At 52.2% G+C, this 23,186-nt stretch overlaps 1 protein-coding gene across 4 annotated transcripts in view; it reads left to right on the top strand.

Annotated features, from left to right (window-relative positions):
- The first annotated feature begins 471 nt into the window (after positions 1-471).
- SFXN5 (sideroflexin 5) overlaps positions 472-23,186 on the top strand; it is a 92,056-nt gene continuing 69,341 nt past the window's right edge. For all 4 annotated transcript variants that reach the window (XM_038745589.1, XM_038745592.1, XM_038745590.1 and 1 more), the window contains exons 1-4: positions 472-549; positions 9,763-9,831; positions 18,068-18,145; positions 23,159-23,185. In XM_038745589.1, coding sequence (XP_038601517.1) covers positions 496-549; positions 9,763-9,831; positions 18,068-18,145; positions 23,159-23,185 — 228 coding nt within the window. In that variant the 5' untranslated portion in view covers positions 472-495. The remainder of the gene's footprint in view (positions 550-9,762; positions 9,832-18,067; positions 18,146-23,158; position 23,186) is intronic.

Here is a 23,186-nt window from a genome sequence, read left to right as displayed (position 1 = left end):
TCAAGTCCGCTGTGGACAACACATAGTAAGCGCTTCACAAGTACCATTATTATTATTATTATAAATACTATTGTTATTTTAAGTCCAGTAATAATTTGACTGATTGATTGATTGCCTTGGGCAAATCACTTCCCTTCTCTGGGCCTCAGTTCCCTCATCTGTTAAATGAGGATGAGGGCTGTGAGCCCCATGAGGGACAACCTGATTACTTGTATCCACCTCAGCGCTTAGTACAGTGTCTGGCACTTAACAAATGCCATTATTATTATTATTCAGTCTGTAACCCCTCCAGACCAAGATGGCCGCCGGGGCAAAGGCCTGGAAGACGCTCTTGCCTCCCCCTCCTTCTCCCTCAGCCCGCAAGGACTACAACCCCCACAATGCACCGCGCCCCGCGCACGCTGCGGTGGGCGGTGACCAATCAGGAGAGGCGGCCGCGGCGGGGGCCGAGGAGGGACATTTTAAAAGGGCCGAGGATTGCGGGCGTCGGGGGCCATGGCGGGGACGGCGGCTCCTCCGTTCCAGCTGGGGAAGCCGCGTTTCCAGCAGGTAAGGGACGCGGCGGCGTTGGGAAGGATCCGGCGGACGGGATGGAGGGAGGAGGGTCGACAAGATAGAGGGGGAAATCCCCTGCCCCCGCAGCCCCGGCCGCCAGGACCGGCAACGCTGCGGCGGCGGCGGGGGGGCGTGTCCGCCGATACGCCCTCCCCATTGGACGGGAGAGGAGGCGTGAGAAGGGAGACCTGCGCTCCCATTGGCCGACGGGGCCGTCGCTCTCCCGCCTCAGGCCACGCCCACTCCCACTCCCGAGGCGGCCCGTGATTGGCCGAGGAAGGCACTGAGGGGGCGGGGCTTAACCCGAGGGGTGACGAAGCCAACGGCTACGGACCCTGTGGCCGGAAGGTCACGGGTTCGAATCCCTCCTCGAGTAGCCCGGGCGACGGGCTGGGGCCTGTGGCTTTCTAAATTAATTTATTTTGTGGCGGGGAGAAAGGGGATTCATTCATTCAACCGTATTTATTTACTGTGCGCCCAGAACTGTACTAAGCGCTTGGGAAGTACAAGTTGGGATGAGGGGAAGGTGAAGAAACCACCTCCTTCCCCAGTGTGATAATCGCTGATAAGGCACCTGTGCCCAGTCCAAATAGTAATAATAATAATTGTGGTACTTGCTAAGCGCTTTCATTCATTCAGTCGTATTTATTGAGCGCCTACCGTGTGCAGAGCACTGTGCCAGGCACTACACTAAACAATGGGGTGGATACAAGCAAATCAGGTTGGACACAGTCCCTGTCCCACTTGGGGCTCACTGTTGATGATGATGATGGGACAACCTGACCACCTTGTAAACTCCGCAGCACTTAGAACAGTGCTTTGCACATAGTAAGCGCTCAATAAATACTATCATTATTATCACCAGGCTTCTAATAATAATAATAATGATGACATTTATTAAGCGCTTACTATGTGCAAAGCACTGTTCTAATCACCGGGAAGTTTACAAGGTGATCAGGTTGTCCCACGGGGGGCTCACAGCCTTTGTCCCCATTTTACAGATGAGGTAACTGAGGCCCAGAGAAGTGAAGTGACTTGCCTAAAGGCACACAGCTGACAAGTGGCGGAGCCGGGATTTGAACCGATGACCTCTGAATCCAAAGCTCGGGCTCTTTCCACTGAGCCACGCTGTTGTAATTCCCATTTTACAGATGAGGGAACTGAGGTCCATAAAAGTGAAGTGACGTGCCCAAGGTCACACAGCAGACCACTGGCAGAGTTGGGTCTAGAACCCATGACCTTCCGACTCACAGCCCCGGGCTCTATCCCAAAGGCGCAGCCCAATTTTGTTAGCCTCAGGTCTGGGGGCTTGGAGTGAATTTGGCCATTCCTTAGGGACCCCTGTCCCTTCTCCCCCATTTTCCATCCTGAGAAGCAGCATGGCTCAGTGGAAAGAGCCTGGGCTTTGGAGTCAGAGTTCATGGGTTCAAATTCCGGCTCCGCCAGTTGTCAGCTGTGTGACTTTGGGCAAGTCACTTAACTTCTCTGGGCCTCAGTTACCACATCTGTAAAATGGGGATTAAGACTGTGAGCTCCCCGTGGGACATCTGATCACCTTGTAACTTCCCCAGTGCTTAGAACGGTGCTTTGCACATAGTAAGTGCTTAATAAATGCCATTATTATTATTATTATTCCCCACATCCACCCGCCACGGCCCTCTCAGGGCCCAACTGTGGCCTAGTCTGTCATCTCCTCCTCACACCCCATCAAGGTGGCTAACCAAATTGCAGAGTCATCATCCTAAATTTCTGGGCTGGATCCCACTGGCTTTTTCATTTATTCAGTCGTATTTATAGAGCGCTTCCTATGTGCAGAGCGCTGGACTAAACGGTTGGAAAGTACAACAGATAGGGACGATCCCTACCCAACAACGGGCTCACAATCTAGAAGGGGGAGACAGACAACAAAACAAGTAGACAGGCGTCAGTAGCATCAATGTAAATAGACATAGATATAGACACATCATTAATAAAATAAATAGCATAATAAGTATGTACAAATATACACAAGTGCTGTGGTGCGGGGAACGGGGTAGAGAAGAGGGAGGGAGAAAGGGTGATGAGGAGGGGAGGAGGAGCAGAAGAAAAGGGGGATTCAGTCTGGGAAGGCTTCCCGGAGGAGGTGAGCTCTCAGTAGGGCTTTGAAGGGGGGGAAGAGGGATTGTTTGGTGGATGTGCGGAGGGAGGGCATTCCGGGCCAGGGGGAGGACGTGGGCCGGGGGTCGACGGTGGGACGGGCGAGAACGAGGCACGGTGAGTCAGTCAGTCAGTCAATCGTATTTATTGAGCGCTTACTGTGTGCAGAGCACTGTACTAAGCGCTTGGGAAGTACAAGTTGGCAACATATAGAGACGGTCCCTACCCAACAGTGGGCTCACAGTCTAGAAGGGGGAGACAGACAACAAAACATATTAATAAAATAAATAGAATAGACTAGAATAATAATGGCATTTGTTAAGCGCTTACTATGTGCAAAGCACTGTTCTAAGCGCTGGGGGGATACAAGGTGATCAGGTTGTCTCAGGTGGGGCTCACAGTTTTAATCCCCATTTGACAGATGAGGGAACTGAGGCTCAGAGAAGTTAAGTGACTTGCCCAAGGTCACACAGCAGACATGTGGCGGAGCTGGGATTCGAACCCATGACCTCTGACTCCAAAGCCCATGGTCTTTCCACTGAGCCACGCTGCTTCCCAACAGATGCATGCCCCGCCCTCAACAAGCTTACAGTCTAGAGGGTTGGGAGACAGACGTTAAAACACAGAAATTACAGGTACAGATGTGGATCACAGCCACCAGGGAACCAATGTTAATCATGACGATGTTTAGTAAGTGCTTCTTCTGTGCTGAGCACTTGGGTGGATACGGGTTAATCAGTTAGGACGCAGTCCCCGATCTGAACGTGGCTCACAGTTTAATAATAAAATAATAATAATAATAATAATAATAATAATAATAATAATAATAATAATAATAATAATGGCATTTGAGTGCTTACTATATGCAAAGCACCATTCCAAGCGCTGGGGGTGATACAAGGCGATCAGGTTGTCCCACGGGAGGCTCACAGTCAATCCCCATTTTTCCAGATGAGGTAACTGAGGCACAGAGAAGTCAAGTGACTTGCCCAGAGTCACACAGCTGACAACTGGTGGAGCGGGGATTTGAACCCGTGACCACTGACTCCAAAGTAGGTCATTTCCCTCCTCGGTGCCTATTTCAGCGTGGCTCAGTGGAAAAAACCTGGGCCTTGGAGTCAGAGGTCATGGGTTAGGAGGTTAGCGGCGGCAGAGGAGCGGAGGGTGCGGGCTGGGCTGGAGAAGGAGAGAAGGGACGTGAGGTAGGAGGGGTCGAAGTGATGGGGAGCTTTGAAGCGAATAGTGAGGAGTTTTTGATATGGAGGATGATAAGCAACCACTGGGTATAATAATAGTAATGATACTTGTTATAAGCGCTTACTATGTGCCAAGCGCTGTTCTAAGTGCTGGGCGTAGATAATAGTAATTATGGTAAAATAATAATGATGGCATTTATTAAGCGCTTACTATGTGCAAAGCACTGTTCTAAGCGCTGGTGAGGTTACAAGGTGATCAGGTTGTCCCACGGGGGCTCAAAGTCTTAATCCCCATTTTCCAGATGAGGTACTTGTTATAAGTGCTTACTATGTGCCAAGCACTGTTCTAAGTGCTGAGGTAGATAATAGTAATTATGGTACTTGTTATAAGCGCTTACTATGTGCCAAGCCCTGTTCTAAGGGCTGGGGTAGATAATAATGATTATGGTACTTGTTATAAGCGCTTACTATGTGCCAAGCAGTGTTCTGAGTGCCAGGGTAGATGATGAGAAGCAGTGTGGCCTAGCGGAAAGAGCCCGGGCTTGGGAGTCAGAAGTCGTGGGTTCTAATCCTGACTCTGCCACTTGTCAGCTGGGTGACTTTGGGCAAGTCATTCACTTCTCTGGGCCCAAGTTACCTCATCTGTAAAATGGGGGATTGTGAGCCCCACGTGGGACAGCCTGATGACCTCGTGTCTACTTCAGTGCTTTGCACATAGTAAGTGCTTAATAAATGCCATTATTATTATCATTATGTTTTGTTGTCTGTCTCCCCCCTCCGGACTGTGAGCCTGTTGTTGGGTAGGGACCGTCTCTATCTGTTGCCAAATTGTACTTTCCAAGCGCTTAGTACAGTGCTCTGCACACAGTAAGTGCTCAATAAATATGATTGAGTGAATGAATGAACAAATACCATCATTATCAATCAATCAATCATATTTATTGAGCTCTTACTGTGTGCAGAGCACTGTACTAAGCGCTTGGGAAGTACAAGTTGGCAACACATAGAGACGGTCCCTACTCAACAGTGGGCTCACAGTCTAGAAGGGGGTGACAGAGAACAAAACAAAACATATTAACAAAATAAAATAAATAGAATAGATATGTACAAGAAAAATAAATAAATAGAGTAATAAATACGTACAAACATATATACATATATACAGGTGCTGTGGGGAAGGGAAGGAGGTAAGGCGGGAGGGATGGAGAGGAGGAGGAGGGGGAGAGGAAGGAGGGGGCTCAGTCTGGGAAGGCCTCCTGGAGGAGGTGAGCTCTCAGTAGGGCCTTGAAGGGAGGAAGAGAGCTAGCTTGGCAGATGTGGGGAGTTGGGGGGGGGCATTCCAGGCCAGGGGGTGTATGGTGGATGTGTAGCGGGCCAAAAGCGAGTAAAATTGAGAAGCTGGATGTTCCCCAATACTGCAGGTGCCAGATCCAATTTTTCTTCATAAAACTGAGTAACTAAGCAGAAGCCATCATGACGCAAAAATTAAAGGGTTCTGCTGAAGCGGTAGCAAGCCGAGACTAGGTGGCTACACCTTCATGCCTCCTAAAGATGATTTCTTACTTTGTCATTGGCAGGCATTTACTTAAAACGTTTGTCTGTGGGGGGTGATGTAACCAATCCAATAATGTGCTTTTAACGCCCAACTCCTCCTCTAAACTCCTTATGGGCAGGGGTCACATCTACCAACTCTGTTGTAGTGTACCCTCCCGAGCGTTTTGTACGGGGCTCTCCACAAAGCAAGCGAGCGCTCAGTACATACCAGAGATCAATCGATAACCATGGATAGATAAGCAGTATGGCATAGGGATAGGGCACGGGCCTGGGAGTCGCAAGGTTTGCTGCCATTTGTCTGCTGCATAGGGATAGAGCACGGGCCTGGGAGTCAGAAAGTTTGCTGCTATTTGTCTGCTGCATGACCTTGGACGAGTCACCTAACTCCTCTGTGCCTCAGTTCCCTCACCTGCGAAATGGGGATGGAGACTGTGGGCCCCACGTGGGATAGGGAGGGGGTCCAACCCAATTTGCTGGTTTCCACCCCAGCTCTTAGAATGGTGCCTGGCACGTGGTAAGTGCCTAGCAAACAAATAATAATAATAATAATAATGATAGCATTTATTAAGCGCCTACTATGTGCAAAGCACTGTTCTAAGCGCTGGGGAGGTTACAAGGTGATCAGGATGTCCCATGGGGGGCTCACAGTCTTCATCCCCATCTTACAGGTGAGGGAACTGAGGCACAGAGGAGTTAAGCGACTTGCCCAAAGTCGCACCTCTCCCCACCCGCTAACCCCCCAACATTTTACTTCTCTGGGCTTCAGTGACCTCATCTGGAAAGTGGGGATTGAGACTGTGAGCCCCATGTGGGACAGGGACTGTGTCCAACCCGATTTGCTTGAATCCACTCCAGAGCCTAGCACAGTGCCTGGCACATAGTAAGCGCTTAACATATGCCACAATTATTGTGATTATTATTATTAGACCATAAGCCCCTTGTGAGCAGGGAAAGAGCCTACCAATTCTATTGTATTGTACTCTCCTGAGCACTATTTATTATGATAATAATTATGGTACTTGTTATACGCACTTACTGTGTGTCAAGCACTGTTCTAAGTGCTGGGGTAGATAATAATTATGGTACTTGTTCATTCATTCATTCAGTCATATTTATTGAGTGCTTACTGTGTGCAGAGCACTGTACTAAGCACTTGGGAAGTACAAATCGGCAACATATAGAGACGGTCCCTACCCAACAATGCTTACTATGTGCCCAGCACTGTTCTAAGTGCTGGGTAGATAATAATAATGGTACTTGTCAAGCGCTTACTAAGCAATGGGGTAGATACGAGTTAATCAGGTTGGACACAGTCCCTGTCCCACAATGGGGCTCACACTCTTCATCCCTATTTTCCAGATGAAGTAACTGAGGCCCAGAGAAGTGAAGGGATTTGCCCAAGTCCACACAGCAGGCAGAGGTGAGATTAGAACACATGTCCTTCAGACTTCCGGGCCCTAGCTCTGTCCACTAAGCCACCCTGCTTCTCATAAGATACAAGTTCATTCATTCAATCATATTTACTGAGCGCTTACTGTGTGTAGAGCACTGTATTGAGCGCTTGGGAGAGTACGGTACAGTGGGACCAACTAGATTAAACCAGTACAATGCTAGATTTGCTTGTATCTACCCCAGCACTTAGTGCAGTGCCTGGCACATAGTAAGCGCTTAACAAATGCCATTATTATTATTATTTTCATCGGGAAGCAGCATGGCTTAGTGGAAAGAGCATGGGCTTGGGAGTCACAGGTCATGAGTTCTAATCCCCGCTCTGCCACTTATCAGCTGTGTGACTTTGGACAAGTCACTTAACTTCTCCTTCTTCTCTTCTGCGCATCAGGCAGAAACTCCTCACCCTGGGCTTCAAGGCTCTCCATCACCTCGCCCCCTCCTACCTCACCTCCCTTCTCTCCTTCTACTGCCCAGCCCGCACCCTCCGCTCCTCCACCACTAATCTCCTCACTGTACCTCGCTCTCGCCTGTCCCGCCATCGACCCCCGGCCCACGTCATCCCCCGGGCCTGGAATGCCCTCCCTCTGCCCATCCGCCAAGCTAGCTCTCTTCCTCCCTTCAAGGCCCTGCTGAGAGCTCACCTCCTCCAGGAGGCCTTCCCAGACTGAGCCCCTTCTTTCCTCTCCCCCTCGTCCCCCTCTCCATCCCCCCGTCTTACCTCCTTCCCTTCCCCACAGCACCTGTATATATGTATATATGGTTGTACATATTTATTACTCTATTTATTTATTTATTTATTTATTTTACTTGTACATTTCTATCCTACTTATTTTATTTTGTTGGTATGTTTGGTTCTGTTCTCTGTCTCCCCCTTTTAGACTGTGAGCCCACTGTTGGGTAGAGACTGTCTCTATGTGATGCCAATTTGTACTTCCCAAGCGCTTAGTACAGTGCTCTGCACATAGTAAGCGCTCAATAAATACGATTGATTGATTGATTGATTGATTCTCCGTACCTCAGTTGCCTCATCTGTAAAATGGGGATTAAAGACCATGAGCCCCACGTGGGACAACCTGATTACCTTATATCTACCCCAGCACTTAGAACAGTGTGTGGCACATAGTAAGCGCTTAGCAATACCATTATTATTATTCTATGGGCCTCAGTGACCTCATCTGTAAAATGGGGAGGAAGACTGTGAGCCCCACATGGGACACAGATTGGGTCCAAGCCGATTAGTTTGTATCTACCCCAGCGTTTAGTATAGCGCCTGGCACGTAGAAAGCATTTAACAAATACCATAAAAAATCCCCCAGAGATCGTTCATTCAGGTATGTTTATTAAGTGCTTACTGTTTGCAGAGCACTGTACTAAGTGCTTGGGAAAGTACAGTAAAGCAATAAAGAGAGACAGTCCCTGCCCACAAAGAGCTCACAGTCTAGAGGGGGGAGACAGACATAGCCCTGAGAAGCAGCATGGCTTTGTGGCTAGAGCCCAGGCCTGGGAATCAGAAGGTCATGGGTTCTAATCCCATCTCGGCCTCTTGTCTACTGTGTGACCTCGGGCAGATCACTTCACTTCTCTGGGCCTCAGTTACCTCATCTGTAAAATGGGGACTGAGAGTGTGAGCCCCACATGGGACAGGGACTGTGTCCAACCCGATTTGCTTGTATCCACCACAGTGCCTGGCACGTAGTTAAGCACTTGACAAATGCCATCATTATTATTATCATTATAGCCCCTGTGTTATAGGAAAACTGAGGGTAGTAATGATAATAATTATGGTATTTGCTAAGCGCTTACTATGTGTGGTATGTGGTAGCCCCCCGGCTCGGACTTGAGTCAAGCCCTACCCCGGGCATTTCTGGCTGTTAATTCGCCGGAAGCCAGGGTCCCTAACCCAAGACAAAAACCGCTTCCCTCACCCTAGACCCCAACGTGGGGCCACCTTGGCCCCGGTCCCGTGGCTACCCACAGTTGCCCAACTGGCTGGCTTAGAGCTACCGGCTTCCGGCGGCCACCGCTTCTTCCCCTGGCACTGGCTAACTCACCCTCCCTGCGAGGTGGCATGGAGAAAAAAGCAGGTCTGACCAGAAGGCGGCGGGAGGGTCAGAGGCCAAGCCCTACTTTTCCTGGCGGCGTTGACTGACGGAGGAGAAAGAATGCTTATGTTGTCTCACACACACTCACTCTCACACTCTGCTGGACTGTGAGCTCGTTGTGGGCAGTGAGCGCCTCCGTTATGTTGTTCTATTGTCCTCTCAGGGCTCTGCACCCAGTAAGCGCTCAATAAATGCATTTGAATGAGTGAATGATCCAAAGGAAGGGCAAGCCCCAGCCGCTGACCTCAAGGGGCCAGTGGTCTCGGGGAGGAGGGATCCGTGCGCCGGTCTTTAGGGGAGAGGGACAGGGAGAAGGACTCCGTCTTTTTAGGCACTTGGAGTCGGAGGAACGTGGCGTCGACCCTACCAGATGGCCATCCCATCAAGCCACGGGGGAAATCAATCAATCAATCAATCGTATTTATTGAGCGCTTACTGTGTGCAGAGCACTGTACTAAGCGCTTGGGAAGTACAAGTTGGCAGGAAAGGTGTGCGTTTGTGGTGGGCGATGTCAGGGTTGGATGCAGGGAGACAGGAAGTGACAGAGCGGCCCTAGATCGGGAGGGTGGGCTAGGATCTTCCTAGCCTAGGGGGTGGGAGATGGGGGGGATGCCTAATTTGGGGGCAGAGAAGTGGCATAAGCCAGGATTGTTCCCCCAGGACCCGTCCCCTGATAGCCCCTTTCCACCATTCCCCGGAGAGCCCCATTTTACCACAGGGCACAGGCCTCCACTCACGGCCTCTCCCACCTCCTCTCTCATCTACAGACTTCTTTCTACGGCCGCTTCAGACACTTCCTGGATATCATTGACCCACGTACGCTCTTCGTCACAGAGGTAGGAACCTTCTCTCTCCGCCCCACCGACCTCCGGTTCCTTGTTTCTGGCCTCCTTCAGGCCCGAAGAGACTTCCAGAGGTCGCTGAGCCGACCTCACCTCTAGTCAGATCTGCCTGTAGCCTCCCTCCTTCTCCCAGCATGATCCTGGGAAATCTGTTCTCCCGGGAAGCTGTGCATCCAGAAACGGCAGCAGTGGCCAGAAGGGTTGGGTCAGGGGGTGCATCCTGGGTCACAAGGGGATGGAGAAGGGAGAGTTGGGAGTATCAGATCTTCTTCGATGGATCACTGGAGGGATAGTCAGGGATGGAGAGGGGAGAGATGGGGTGTAGGCTTGTATCCCTGACTGTGAGGGTGGAGCAGAGTCAGGGCCACCAGGGAGACATCCTGCTCCCCAGAAAATGGGCAGACATGGCTGAAAACCCAGCCGGGCCAGGTTGGGGCACAGAAGGGAAGGGGAACAAGCAGAAACCTTTCAGAAGTGATGGGGGAAGGGGGTGTGTATATTGGGGGGGGGCAGGTACCTGTGGGACAGTGGCCCAGTATCCCGTCTCCGCAGCTCCCCAACCATGTTCATTCATTCATTCAGCCGTATTTATTGAAGGCTTACTGTGTGCAGAGCACTGCACTAAGCGCTTGGGAGAGTACAATAGAAAATAAGCAGACACATTTCCCCTGCCTCTGCAGCCCGAGAGGGAGCCTGAGGGAGACCCCATCCCACGACCGCCTGCGTTGCCCACACAGAATTGTCCCTGAATCCATTCTTCCTGTGGCCCCCAAAATCCTCCCCTCTGCCCCCTCACCTGCCCCTTTTCACTCCACACCCACCAAATCCATCTCTCTTCTCCTCACACCTCACCTCCTGCCCCTCCCCACTGCCCCCTCCCCTGCCCAAACCCAGTCACCTCCCCTCCTGAGGGCCCGGCGGGAGGGTCTGAGCAGATGTGCGTCCCAGCTGGACTGCTTCTCTAACGCCGCTGCTTCCCTGGGCCCGGCCTGGCCTGCAGAACGCACAATCAACCAACTAGGCCAGCTGAGATCAGGTAGAGCCATTCAGTCATTCATTCAATCGTAGTTATTGAGCACTTACCATGTGCAGATCACTGTGCTAAGCGCTTGGGAGAGGACAGTAGAACAATAAACAGACATTCCCTGCCCACAGTGAGCTTACAGTCCAGAGGAGGGGAGGCAGATGTCCATACAAAGAAATAAAATTATGGATACATACGTAAGTGCTGCAGGGTTAGAGGAGGGAGAACAAAGAGAGTCAGTCAGAGTGAAGCAGAAGGGAGTGGAAGATGAGGAAAAGTGGGGTTTAGTCTGGGAAGACCCCTTGGGAGAGATGTGCCTTCAATAGGGCGTCGAGGGGGGAGAGTAATTGCTTGGAAGAAGAAAGAGTCGGGTGATTGGAATTAGATTTTGAACCATTCCTGGCAAGGAGACAGGGCCGGGGGGCACTTTTATCTTTGTCGAGGAAATTTGTGCCTCCGTTGCTAGTTCTGCACCGAATGCAGGGAGCTTTGAAGTCAGAACACAGACTTTCTGGGAATAGCTCCAGTCTGACTGGGTCTGGGGATGAGTCAGCAGTGACTGAGGAGTTGGGAAGGGGGAGATAGATTCTCTTGAATTTGCGACAAGGAAAATTGGGGTCGCTGTGGGAGGGTTCAGCTTTGGTGACCTATCTTTTCTGTGGGGTGGCAGGGCTTTTCTAATGATAATAATAATTATGGTATTTGTTAAGCCCTTATTATGTGCCAGGCAGTGTACTATGCCTGCGTACGAGCAAATCGGGTTGGACACAGGGCCTTGCCTGCCTGGGGCTCACCGCCTCGATCCCTGCTTTACAGATGAGGTAACTGAGCCCAGTGATGTGATTTGCCCAAGGTCACAGAGTAGGCAAGTTGAGGAGCCAGGATTAGAACCTATGAGCTTCTGACTCCCTTGAGGAGGTGTCTGGGTATGGGCAAAGGTGGGGGGCTGTGGGGAGGGGGAGGTGGCTTTGGAGAGGGGCAGGAGGTGAGGTGTGGAGAGAGGAGGGGGCCTTGGGGATGGGGATTTTGGAGGCCGCAGGAAGAGCGTGCTTTCCCATGCTGCTTCTCCTATGCCATGCTGCTTCTCTTGGCTCTGGGATCTCCAGATAGAGCAGACAACAGTTCCTGCCCTCAGGGAGCCTCCAGTCTGGTGGGGAGTTGGGCCGGACATTGCCATGCCCTCAGGGAGCCCCTGGTGCGGAGGGCGGGGGGGTGGGGGGGTGGGGGGGGGGAATGACCAGATGGACACAGTCCCTGCCCTCAGGGAGCTCCTGGTCCTGTAGGGGAGATGGGCCGGGCCCGGTCCCTGCCCTCAGAGAGCCCTCGATCCCATGGGGGTGACAGGGGTGGCCAACCAGAGCCATCACTGCCATCTGATATAGAGAGAAGGCCCCTCTGCAGCGCCCTGCCCACCCAGCGCAGCCTCCAGCCTCGTTGGCCATTTGACTGCTATCAGACAAGAAGTTCTGTTCACTGGACCCATTCCACAATTCTACTGCCTGAGTCATTTTGCTTGCCAACCCTCTTTTTTTAAAACAAAAAAATATATTTGGTAAGTGCTTACTAGGTGTCAAACAGTGTTCTAAGCGCTGGGGTAGATGCAACTTAATTAGGTCGGATGCAGTCTCTGTCCCACGTGGGGCTCACAGCCTAAGTAGGAGGGAGAATCTTGTGGCTTAATGGATAAGAGTTCAGGAGCCACAGAGTCTTGGGTTCTAATCCCAGCTCCGCCTCTTGTCTGCTGTGTGACATTTGCGCAAGTCGCTTCACTTCTCTGGACCTCATCAGTAAACTGGGGATTGAGATTGTGAGCCCCACGTGGGACAAAGGACTATGTCCAACCCAATTTGCCTATATCCACACCAGCATTTAGTACAGTTCTTGGCATGTAGTATAAGCGCTTAACAAATACCACAGTTATTACTACTATTATTGTTCTAGAAGGTGGTGTACGCCCCCAGTGCGGCTTCAAGCTGTAAACCAGACTGAAGGTTGACAGCGCAGTGCAGTATTAAACCTTCTATTTGGCTGTGAGATCCAACCCTTGAACCCTCCTCCCAAAATTGCCATCCCCGCCCTTCTTGGCTAACTTCCATTTTGTAACACTACTAAATACCCACCTTCTTCAGGAAACCTCTGATTGGCCCACCCCTGCTTTCTAAGCATTTCAGTTTCCCCCTCCCGCCAAGGTCAGTGTCCATAATTGTGTCTCTGTTGTCATGTTTGTGTGGATCGGGGATGTCTGCATTTGACTTCCTGTCTTCCCCCCGTCCCCATGAGCATCTGTGTCTCCCCCAGGACCCTAAATTGTGTGTGTGTACATCTCGTATCTCCCCCGGTGAGAGTCAGCCCCTCGCCCAGTGCCCAGACCATGACTCTTTCCCAAAGCAGGTTTCCAAGATGAGCTGTGGGAATTTGGGGCTGTCCCAGCCCAAATAATAACTGTGTATTCAAGTGCTGACTATGTGCCAAACACTGTACTAAGCGCCGGGGCAGATGCCAGATAATTGGGTTGCCAGTCTAAGTAGGAGGGAGAACAGGTAGTTTGAATCCCCATTTTGCAGATGAGGGAACTGAGGCCCAGAGATGTTAAGTGACTTGCCCGAGGTCGCACAGCAGGCAAGTTACAGAGGTGGAATTAGGACCCAGGTCCTCTGTCTCCCAGGCCCAGGCTGCTTCCCCCAAATTATCCGCTAAATCAAGGAGTCCCCAAGGGGAAAAGGGATTGGGTCAGAGGCGCAAGTGAAGTGGGGAGATTTGGGGGAAAAAAAATCTGGAAGATCTGCTCATGAGAGAGTGGATGTAGGGGTGGGAGGGGGAGGTTTGGAGGAGCCCACCTTGATGGTATGGTCCTCAGGGGCGAGAAAGTAGGGTGGCTGGGATATTCCTCAGCTGTTCTCACTGCCCTTGGGGAAGCCCAGGTTTCAGGTCTGCTCCCTTCGGCTAGGATTTCTGGACCAATCAGTCGTATTTAGTGAGCGCTTACTGTGTGCAGAGCACTGTACTAAGCGCTTGGGAGAGTACAATATAACCAAGTTGGTAGACACGTTCCCCGCTCACCAGTCTAGAGGGGAAGGATGGAAGACCACTGTCAGTTTATCACGGGCGAGGAGTGGGCGTGCTAATCCTGTAGTATTGTACCCTCCCAAGAGCTTAGCACAGTGTTCTGCGCATAGGAAGCACTCAGTAAATACCATTGATTGATTGGCCATTGTTCACCCTCATCATCGCCTCTAAACCCTTAAGTTGGAGAAATCTTCCACCATCCAGCCCCATGGATCTCTCCACCCTTGCTGACATCAAGGGAGGAGAAGGAGGAGGACATGGTATTGGTTAAGCGCTTACTATGTGTCAGGCACTGTACTAAGCGCTGGGGTGGATACAAGCATATCAAGGGGCTGGGGGCTTCTTCTCCACTTAGCCAGCCGCCTCCTTACTCCCTTTCCAGTCCTCCCCTGTGATATCCTGTGGAGGCCAGGCCCTGGGAGAGGAGGGGAATGTGTTATGTTATCATTTAAACAGCATGGCCTAGTGGATAGAGTCCAGGCCTGGGAATCAGAAGGTCATGGATTCTAATCCTGGCTCCGCCTCTTGTCCGCTGTGTGACCTTAGGCAAGTCACTTCACTTCTCTGGACCTCAGCTACCTCATCTGTAAAATGGGGATTGAGCCTTTGAGCCCCGTGTGGGCCAGGGACTGTGTCCAACCTGATTTGCTTGATCCACCCCAGTGCTTAGAACAGTGGCTGGCACATAGTAAGCGCTTAACAAATGCCATCATTATTTAGTAATCTCCTGTTTGAGAAACTAGAAAGTCCTCCCCACCCGCTGACCCTCGCGTTTGCTCCACACCGGTTTAAATGTAGTCTTGCTTGAAGGCAGCGGGCTGGATTGTGTTGCTTTCCCTGCCCCATCTTCACACGCTTTTCTGACCCAGTTTCGGCTCCGTGACAGAGCGGTCGCCCAACTTTTCGTCCTCTGGAGTTTAAGGGATGGAGCCTTTGCCTCCCACCTACCCCAGGCCCTCCCCCTACCCCCTTTCCCCGGAGTTGGGGCCCCGCAGGCTCCTGGCCGGCCGGAGTGTGGGGTCTGTCGTGGGGGTGGGCGGCGAGGGGCTGGGATTGAAGCCGCCCGCTTTGATCAGAGACCCTGGAGCCCAGCCTGGGTTGCCATGGGAACCCTGCAGCCGCCCCCCGCTCCCCTCCGAGCCTATTCATCGCTCGGCCCGCAACCATGGTGGTGGTGGGTGCCCGCTTCGGAGAATTCGGGGTCCCAAATGGCCATGAAAGTTCCCCTCCCCCCGCCCAAGCTGCCGTCCAACTGGCTGCTGCCCGGCAAAGGGGCCGAGGTGCCAGGGGAGAGTGGTGGGCAACACAACGGCTCTACCTGCAGATGATAATAATGACGGTATTTGTTAGGCACTTACAATGTGCCAAGCACTGTTTTAAGCACTGGGGTAGATACAAAGTATTCAGTTTGTCCCCCGTGGGGCTCACAGTCTTCATCCCCATTTTACAGATGAGGTAACAGGCACAGAGAAGTTAAGTCGGTTCCTATCGTGGCTGCAGCCGTCCCTTGGCAATTTTCCCGCAGCTCTGGACGAGTCTATCAGAGACAGTTCCCTCTCTCTTCTCCCTGCTCTAGCCCCAAGGAGATGGCCTCCGCTCCTTTCTCTCTGGCCTAGCCCCTCGGAGACAACCCCCCTCCCTTCTTTCTGGCCTAGCCCCTTGGGGATGGCCCCCTTCCCCTATCTCTGACCTAGCCCCACTGAGATGACCCCATCTCTCCTCTCTCTGACCTAGCCCCATGGAGACAGCCTCCTCTCCCTTCTCTCTGCCCTAGCCCCGTGGAGGTGACCCCCTCTCCCTTCTCTGTAGCCTAGCTCCATGGAGACTGCTTCCTCTCCCTTCTCCTGGCCTAACTCCACCGATCCGGCCCTCTCTCCCTTCTCTCTGGCCTAGCCCTGTGGAGACAGTCCTCTCCTTTCCCCTGGCCTAACCCCACAGAGACACACAGACCCCACAAGCCTGCATGTCTTCCATATCCAAAAATGGGAGTGAGGTGGATGGGCGGGGGGTGGGTAAAACTCCCCTGGAGGCCAGTAGGTATAGCTGGACTTTTCTGGTCTTCAAGAGGCTCGATGAGACTGCTGCCCCTTCTCAGAAGGAAGTTTTGGTCCCCAACCTCTCTTCTCCCTGGCCTAGCCCTGCAGAGACAACCCCCTCTCCCCCTCTGGCCTAGCCCCTCGGAGACGGCCCCCTCTCCATTCTCCCTTGGCTAGCCTTCCCGCCGCAGCCGAGCCCAGCCCGAGAACCATCCCCACAGGTCCTCGAGCAGATCGGGGTTACAGTACTGAAGGCTGGATGAGCTGGCTGCCTAGCTGTGATTATTATTTGTGGTGTTTGTTAAGCGCTTACTATGTGCCCAGCACTGTACTGGTCTTGGCAGCTTCGGCTTGGAACCCAGCGGGAATGGAGGTTCCAATAGGGAGGTTTTGGGGTGTTTGTGTGTCTGTGCCCTGTTTCCCCATCACACTGGCAGCCCCTTGAAGGCAGGGACTTTAATAATAATAATGATAATAAATGTGGTATTTGGTAAGTGCTTACTGTATTAAGCACTTACCGTACTCAACACCAGGGTAGATGCAGGCAAATCAGGTCAGACACAGTCCCCGTCCCATGTATATATGTTTGTACGTTTTTATTACTCTATTTATTTATTTTATTTGTACATATTTATTTTATTTTATTTTGTTAATATGTTTTGTTTTGTTCTCTGTCTCCCCCTTTTAGACTGTGAGCCAGCTGTTGGGTAGGGACCATCTCTGTATGTTGCCAACTTGTACTTCCCAAGCGCTTATTCAATAAATACGATTGAGTGAATGAATGAATGTGGGGCTCACACTCTCAATCCCCATTTTCTAGATGAGGTAACTGAGGCACAGAGAAGTGAAATGATTTGCCCAAGGTCACGCAGCAGAGAAGTGGCGGAGCCAGCAGTAGCACCCAGGTCCTTCTGATTCCCAGGCTCTATCTGCTACGCCATGCTGCTTGTCCTCCCTCTATCCTTTCTCCAGCCTCCGCTGAACTCAGGTCAGACTCTAGATTGCATAACAGCCCATCCCTCCCCCGAATCCCGTGGACAGTGAGGAGGAGGAGGACTGTGAGTTGGCCAATGTTCCCACAGCCTAGATGACGTGGCTGGCCTGTGGGTCCTGCCCACTGCAGACTTGCCAGCTGCCCCTCTGCTCTCTGCCCGGCTCTACCACCCCCAGGCTAGTTCCCCCTCCGGCCTCCCAGCAGATTGGCATCCCCCCGTAATCCGGCAGTGGCACCCCAGACTGGTCCCCATCCTCTTCTGGTTTGCAGGAGGGAAATACCTCCCCTCAATCCAGCCCACACACTTGGCTCCTCTAATGCCAGCCTAGTCATTGTACTCATTTCCCCGCCGACCTCTCACCCACATCCCGCCTCTGGCCCGGAATGCCTTCTGTCTTCATTTCCCACAGGCCACCGCTCTCCCCACCTTCAAAGCCTTATAATAATAATAATAATAATAATAATGGTACTTGTTAAGCGTTACTATGTGTCGAGCACTGTTCTAAGCACTGAATAGAAGGCCTGTCTCCTCCAAGAGACCTTCCTCAACCAATCCCTCATTTCCTCCTCTCCCACTCCCTCCTGCGTCGCCCTTGCATTTGGATTTGCACCCTTTATTCACCCCCTCTCAGTCCTTATATACATCTCCGTAATTTATATTAATGCCCGTCTCCCCTTCAAAACAGTAAGGTCTTTGTGGGCAGGGAACATGTCTAACAGCTCTATTATGTAATACTCTCCCAAGCACTTAATACAATGCTCTGCACACAGTAAGCGCTCAATAAATGTGATTGATTGAATCTATGGACAGGGTTGTCTGGGGGCACCCGCCCACCCACGATACCACCCTACGTCTGCCGACTTTGGGCAAGTCGCTTCACTTCTCTGGGCCTCAGTTGCCTCATCTGTAAAAGGGGGATTAAGAGTGTGAGCCCCACATGGGACAGGGACTGGGTCCTATCTGATTAACTTTTATCTACCCCAGCTTTTGGAACAGTAAGGGGCACATAGTAAGGACTTAACAAGTACTATTATCATTATTATTATTATTATTATTTCAGGGGACTCCTGTCCACAGGGACTAACCTTCTACCTTCCTCTCCCAACCAGAGTCGCCTGCGAGAAGCTGTGCAGCTGCTGGATGACTACAAACATGGCTCCCTTCCCCCCGGGGTCACTGATGAGCAGGTAAAGGGAGTCCTTTTGGGGGTTCTGGATGCCCCCCTCCCAACCCTGGTTAGGTCCGCCGGACCCCCCGGAAGGAAACACAGCTCACGGCGTTAGGCTCGTCGGCCCATCTGGGACCACGGTTGACCCCCCGCTCCTCTCCCCACTTTCCAACGGGGTTTCAACCCTGAGAGCTGGCATGGAGGACGGATGAAACCAGGCGGGTCTGTCTCTTAGCTGGATGCTCGGTTTAGTGTGAGTCTGAGACGGCCTCAACCAGTCCCCCCACCCTTGACCCCAGCCCCTCTGACCCCAGCATTTCCCCCCCAGTTCCTCCTAAATGCCCTCCCTCCCCACCATACCGCCTCCTACCCCTACTTGGTGTGGTGGCTAGAGCCCAGGCGTGGGCGTCAGAAGGTCCTGGGTTCTACTTCCGGCTCCGCCACTTGTCCCCTGTGTTACTTTGGGCAAGTCACTTCACTTCTCTGTGTCTGTTACCTCATCTGTAAAAATGGGGATTAAGACTGTGAGCCCCACGTGGGACAACCTGATAACCTTGTATCTACCCCAGCGCTTAGAACAGTGCTTGGCAAATAGTAAGCGCTTAACAAAATACCATTATTATTATTATTATTATTATTATTATTATTATTACACTGTAACAGTAAACACTCCCTGCCCACAACGAGCTTACAGAAGCTCCGGGACAGCAAGAATCAGGGAGGACACTGAGGACCCTGCCATCTCCGTACCCCTTGTTGGCTTACGGACGGCCCCCAACCCCCTGGCAACAGGGGAAACTCAGCCCTGGCCCTGGTGACAGATGGCGCCTAGCCCGCCACTTGTGTGCTCTGTGACCTTGGGCAAGTCACTTCACTTCTCTGGGCCTCAGTTACCTCATCTGTAAAATGGGGATTAAGACTGGGAGCCCCACATGGGACAGGGACTGTGTCCAACCCGATTTGCTTGTATACACCCCATCACTTAGTACGGTGCCTGGCACATAATAGGTGCTTAACAGTACCACAGTTATTATTATTATTATTTTTATTATTATTATTACTAAACCCCAACTCCTGCCTGTCGGCCCCTAGAGGGGTCCCACCCTATGTTTTCTCCCCCAGCTCCCCTTTCTGCCCCAGCCGTCCCCCACCCCAAATATTGCTCTTGGCTATTCCAACTGTTCCCTTCCCCCTCCTAGCCCCTGGTCCTCCCCTCCCTGTCCCAGCCCCTCCCAGCCTGAGTCCAATCCCTATTCACCCGTACACCCCCGACCTGCCTCTGGTTTTGAGTTCCAGGGACAGGTGGGAAGTTCCAGGCTGGAATGGGGAGCTCAGCGGGAAGTTACCCAGTTCCCTCAGGGCTGGAGCTGGGGGCTGGGGGCTGGGGCGAGAGGTGAGAAAGAAACTGCTACCAAACTGCTGCCATGTTAATATGGTCACTCATCCTCTCCCACCTGGATTATTGAATCAGCCTCCTTGCTGACCTCCCAGTCTCCTGCCTCTCCCCACTCCAGTCTGTCCTTCACTCTGCTGCCCGCATCAGTTTTCTACAAAAATGTTCAAGATGTTTCACCCCGCTCCTCAAAAAACTCCAGTGGTTGCCCATCCACCTCCATATCCCACAAAAGCTCCTCACCATTGTCTTTAAAGCAGGCCACCATCTTGCCCCCTCCTACCTCACCTCCCTTTTCTCCTTCTCCATCCCAGCCCACACACTCCGCTCCTGTGGTGCTAACCTTCTCACTGTGCCTCCATCTCGCCACCAAACCCTCGCCCACGTCCTGCCACTGGCCTGGAACACCCACCCTCCTCAAATCTGAGAGACAATGACTCTCCCCCACTTCAAGCCTTACTGAAGGCCCATCTCCTCCATGAGTCCCCCCGTTTCCTCTTCTCCACCTCCCTTCTGCTTTGCCCTGACTTGCTCCCTCTCTTCATCCCCGCCCCTCCCAAACCCACAGCACTTGTAGATATATCTATAATGTATTTATATTACTATCTTCACTTCTAGACGGTCAGCTCGTTTGGGCAAGGATTGTGTCTGTTTATTGTTGTACTCCCAAGCGCTTAGTACAATACATAGCACTCAATAAATGTGATTGAATGAATAATAATAATAATGGTATTTGTTAAGCGCTTACTATGTGCAAAGCACTGTTCTAAGCGCTTGGGGGATACAGGGTGATCAGGTTGTCCCATGTGGGGCTCACAGTCTTAATCCCCATTTTACAGATGAGGGAACTGAGGCACAGAGAAGTGAAGTGACTTGCCCAAAGTCACACAGCTGACAATTGGTAGAGCCGAGATTTGAGCCCACGACCTCTGACTCCAAAGCCCAGGCTCTTTCCACCGAGCATGAATGAATGAACGAGGGTTCGGGTGGAATTCCCAAGTGCTTAGTACAGTGCTCTGCGCAAAGTAAGTGTTCAATAAATACGACTGAATGAATGAGTTGCCCCAAGCCTGGGAGAGCAGGGAAGGGAATCGGGGCAGACGTGAGCCCAGGGCACGGGAGCCAGGCCGTCTGGCGCCCAGATAGATGCCCACCGAGGGCCCCCCGAGAGCCAGGGTCTAATGAGACGCTCAGCGTGGCCATTAGCCACGGAGGGTTGGCCGAGGAATGGCCTGGGCTGTCACTGGCCACGGGCGGACACAGCTGCTCCCCACCTCCCCCAGGCGTCTGCTTCCTGGCGGACCCATCTTTCCCGGGAAAGCTCAGTCAGTCAGCTCAGGGGGCGGAGACGGATGCCAGAGGACCATTAGGTTCCTGGCCGGCGGGGGTCAAAATTAGGGCTGGGTCCTAGGGCCCGGGGGAAGGACTTCATGGGGATCCCCCACCTCTGCAAGGAGCTGGGGATGCCCGTCTCTGCTCCTGCCAGCAGCGATGTTCCTCAGAGTAGGGTGAGCTGGCACCTGCCCTGCCCCTGAGGCTTCTCTGGCCCCAGATGGCTCATCGCATCGCTGTGTCCGTTGTCCCCGGGGTGTGAGGTTGCCAGCAGATTGGAGGAGCAGCTTGGGGCCGGCGTGCCGGCTGACGGAGCCGGAGGGAGGGCGGTGAGAAGGGAAGGCAGCGGCGGGGCCCGGCTCCATGGACGGGGCCGGGAGAAGGATGAGTCGGAGGCGATTCCGGCCCCTTTCGGGTTGGCCGAGTTCCTGCTCCGGGTGGGGAGCCGAACGTGGGAGGGGAAGACGCGCGGTCCCGGGAAAAGATGCTTTCTCCATAAAGCCGGGAAGGACCGCTCCACCCAGCTAGCCCCGGCCAGGGGCTCGGGCTTTCAGCGACCCCCGTCTGCCCCTCCTGACTCCCACCTCCTCGGCAGGCAGGCCTCTTTGGTCGGCTCCCCTTGCGAGAGCCGGCCGTAGCCTCCGGGAAAGGCAACGGTCCCGAGAAGGCAAAGGCCGGGGTTCAAATCCCACCTCTGAGGGTGGGGTTTTTAGAAAAGATGCTCGCTTTCAAAATGAGATTAAAAGTCAAAACCTTAGGATGCGATGAAATTAGAAGGTCATGGCGTATAGTCCCAGCTCTGCCACATGTCTGCTGCGTGACCTTGGGCAAGTCACTTCATTTCTCTGGGCCTCAGTTACCTCATCTGTAAAATGGGGATTGAGACCGTGAGCCTCACATGGGACAGGAACTGGGTCCAATCCAATTTGCCTGTATCCATCCCGGTGCTTAGTACAGTGCTTGACACATAGTAAGTGTTTAACAAGCACCATTATTATAATTAAGAAAGTCCCTATTCCTCTGAAAGGGCCCATGCCTAGGACTGACTTCCCTCCTGAGCCTGAATTCACACTTGTGACCCACCGCAGATTTGTCGGCCCGGCTCTGCTTGTGCCCTTCCTCCCCCCGCCAGTGGATTATGAGCTCCTCAAGTTTGGGGACTTGGGAGTCAGAAGGACCTGGGTTCTAATTCCAGCGCCGCCACTCATCTGCTCTGTGACCTTGGGCAAGTCACTTCACTTCTCTGGGGCTCAGTTATCTCATCTGTAAAATGGGGATTAAGACTGTGAGCCCCATCTCAGCATGGCCTAATGGAAAGAGCACGGGCTTTGGAGTCAGAGGTCATGGGTTTGAATCCCAGCTCCACCACATGTCTGCTGTGTGACCTTGGGCAAGTCACTTAACTTCTCAGAGCCTCAGTTACCTCATCTGTAAAATGGGGATGAAGACTGTGAGCCCCACGTGGGACAACCTGATCACCTTGTATCCCCCCCAGCGCTTAGGACAGTGCTTTGCGCATAGTAAGCACTTAACAAATGCCATCATTATTATTATTATTATCTCGGACAGAGACTGTATCCAACCAGATTGTATCTACCCTAGCGCTTAGACCAGTGCTTGACACATAGTAAGCGCTTAACAACTACCATCATTATCAGTCCTGGCTCTACCACTTGTCTGCTGTGTGACCTCGGGAAGTCACTTCACTTCTCTGGGCCTCGGTGACCTCATTTGTAAAATGGGGATTAAGACCGTGAGCCCCATGTGGGACAGAGACTTTGTCCGACCTGACTCATTCATTCATTCAATTGTATTTACTGAGCACTTACTGTTTACAAAGAACTCTACTCAGCGCTTGGGCGAGTACAGTATAACAACAAGCACATTCCCTGCCCACAACGAGCTTGCAGCTGGTATCTACCCCAGCGCTTAGAACAGTGGTTAACACATAGTAAGCGTTTAACAATAATAATAATATACCATTATTTTTAATCATTGTTATTATTACTATTATTAATAAGAACCATACCTTGTCCTAACACTGATCAGAAGTCTGGGTTGGCTTGAGATAAGGAGATGTGTTTCCTGCCACCGGTCAGCGGCCGACGGAAACTCTTCCCCAACCTGAGTGTTGCCTCCGAGGTTGTCCCCGATCCCGGGCGAAGCCGGCTGGCAGCGGGGTTGCCGGAGAACACCCGCTCCGCCACTGCCTCGACTGCAGCTCTCGGGGCTGCACCCCGCAAATGCCAGGGTTTGCACACCAGTCCTCGCCGACTTTAACATTTCCTGTCTCTGTTGTTTTTGCAGCTCTGGGGAGCCCAGAAAATAAAGCAGG

The sequence above is a fragment of the Tachyglossus aculeatus genome, chromosome 4 (assembly GCF_015852505.1).
Source record: "Tachyglossus aculeatus isolate mTacAcu1 chromosome 4, mTacAcu1.pri, whole genome shotgun sequence".
Taxonomy (NCBI): domain Eukaryota; kingdom Metazoa; phylum Chordata; class Mammalia; order Monotremata; family Tachyglossidae; genus Tachyglossus; species Tachyglossus aculeatus.
The sequence above is the reverse complement of the archived record's forward strand: the minus strand, read 5'-3'. Positions and strand labels throughout refer to the sequence as shown.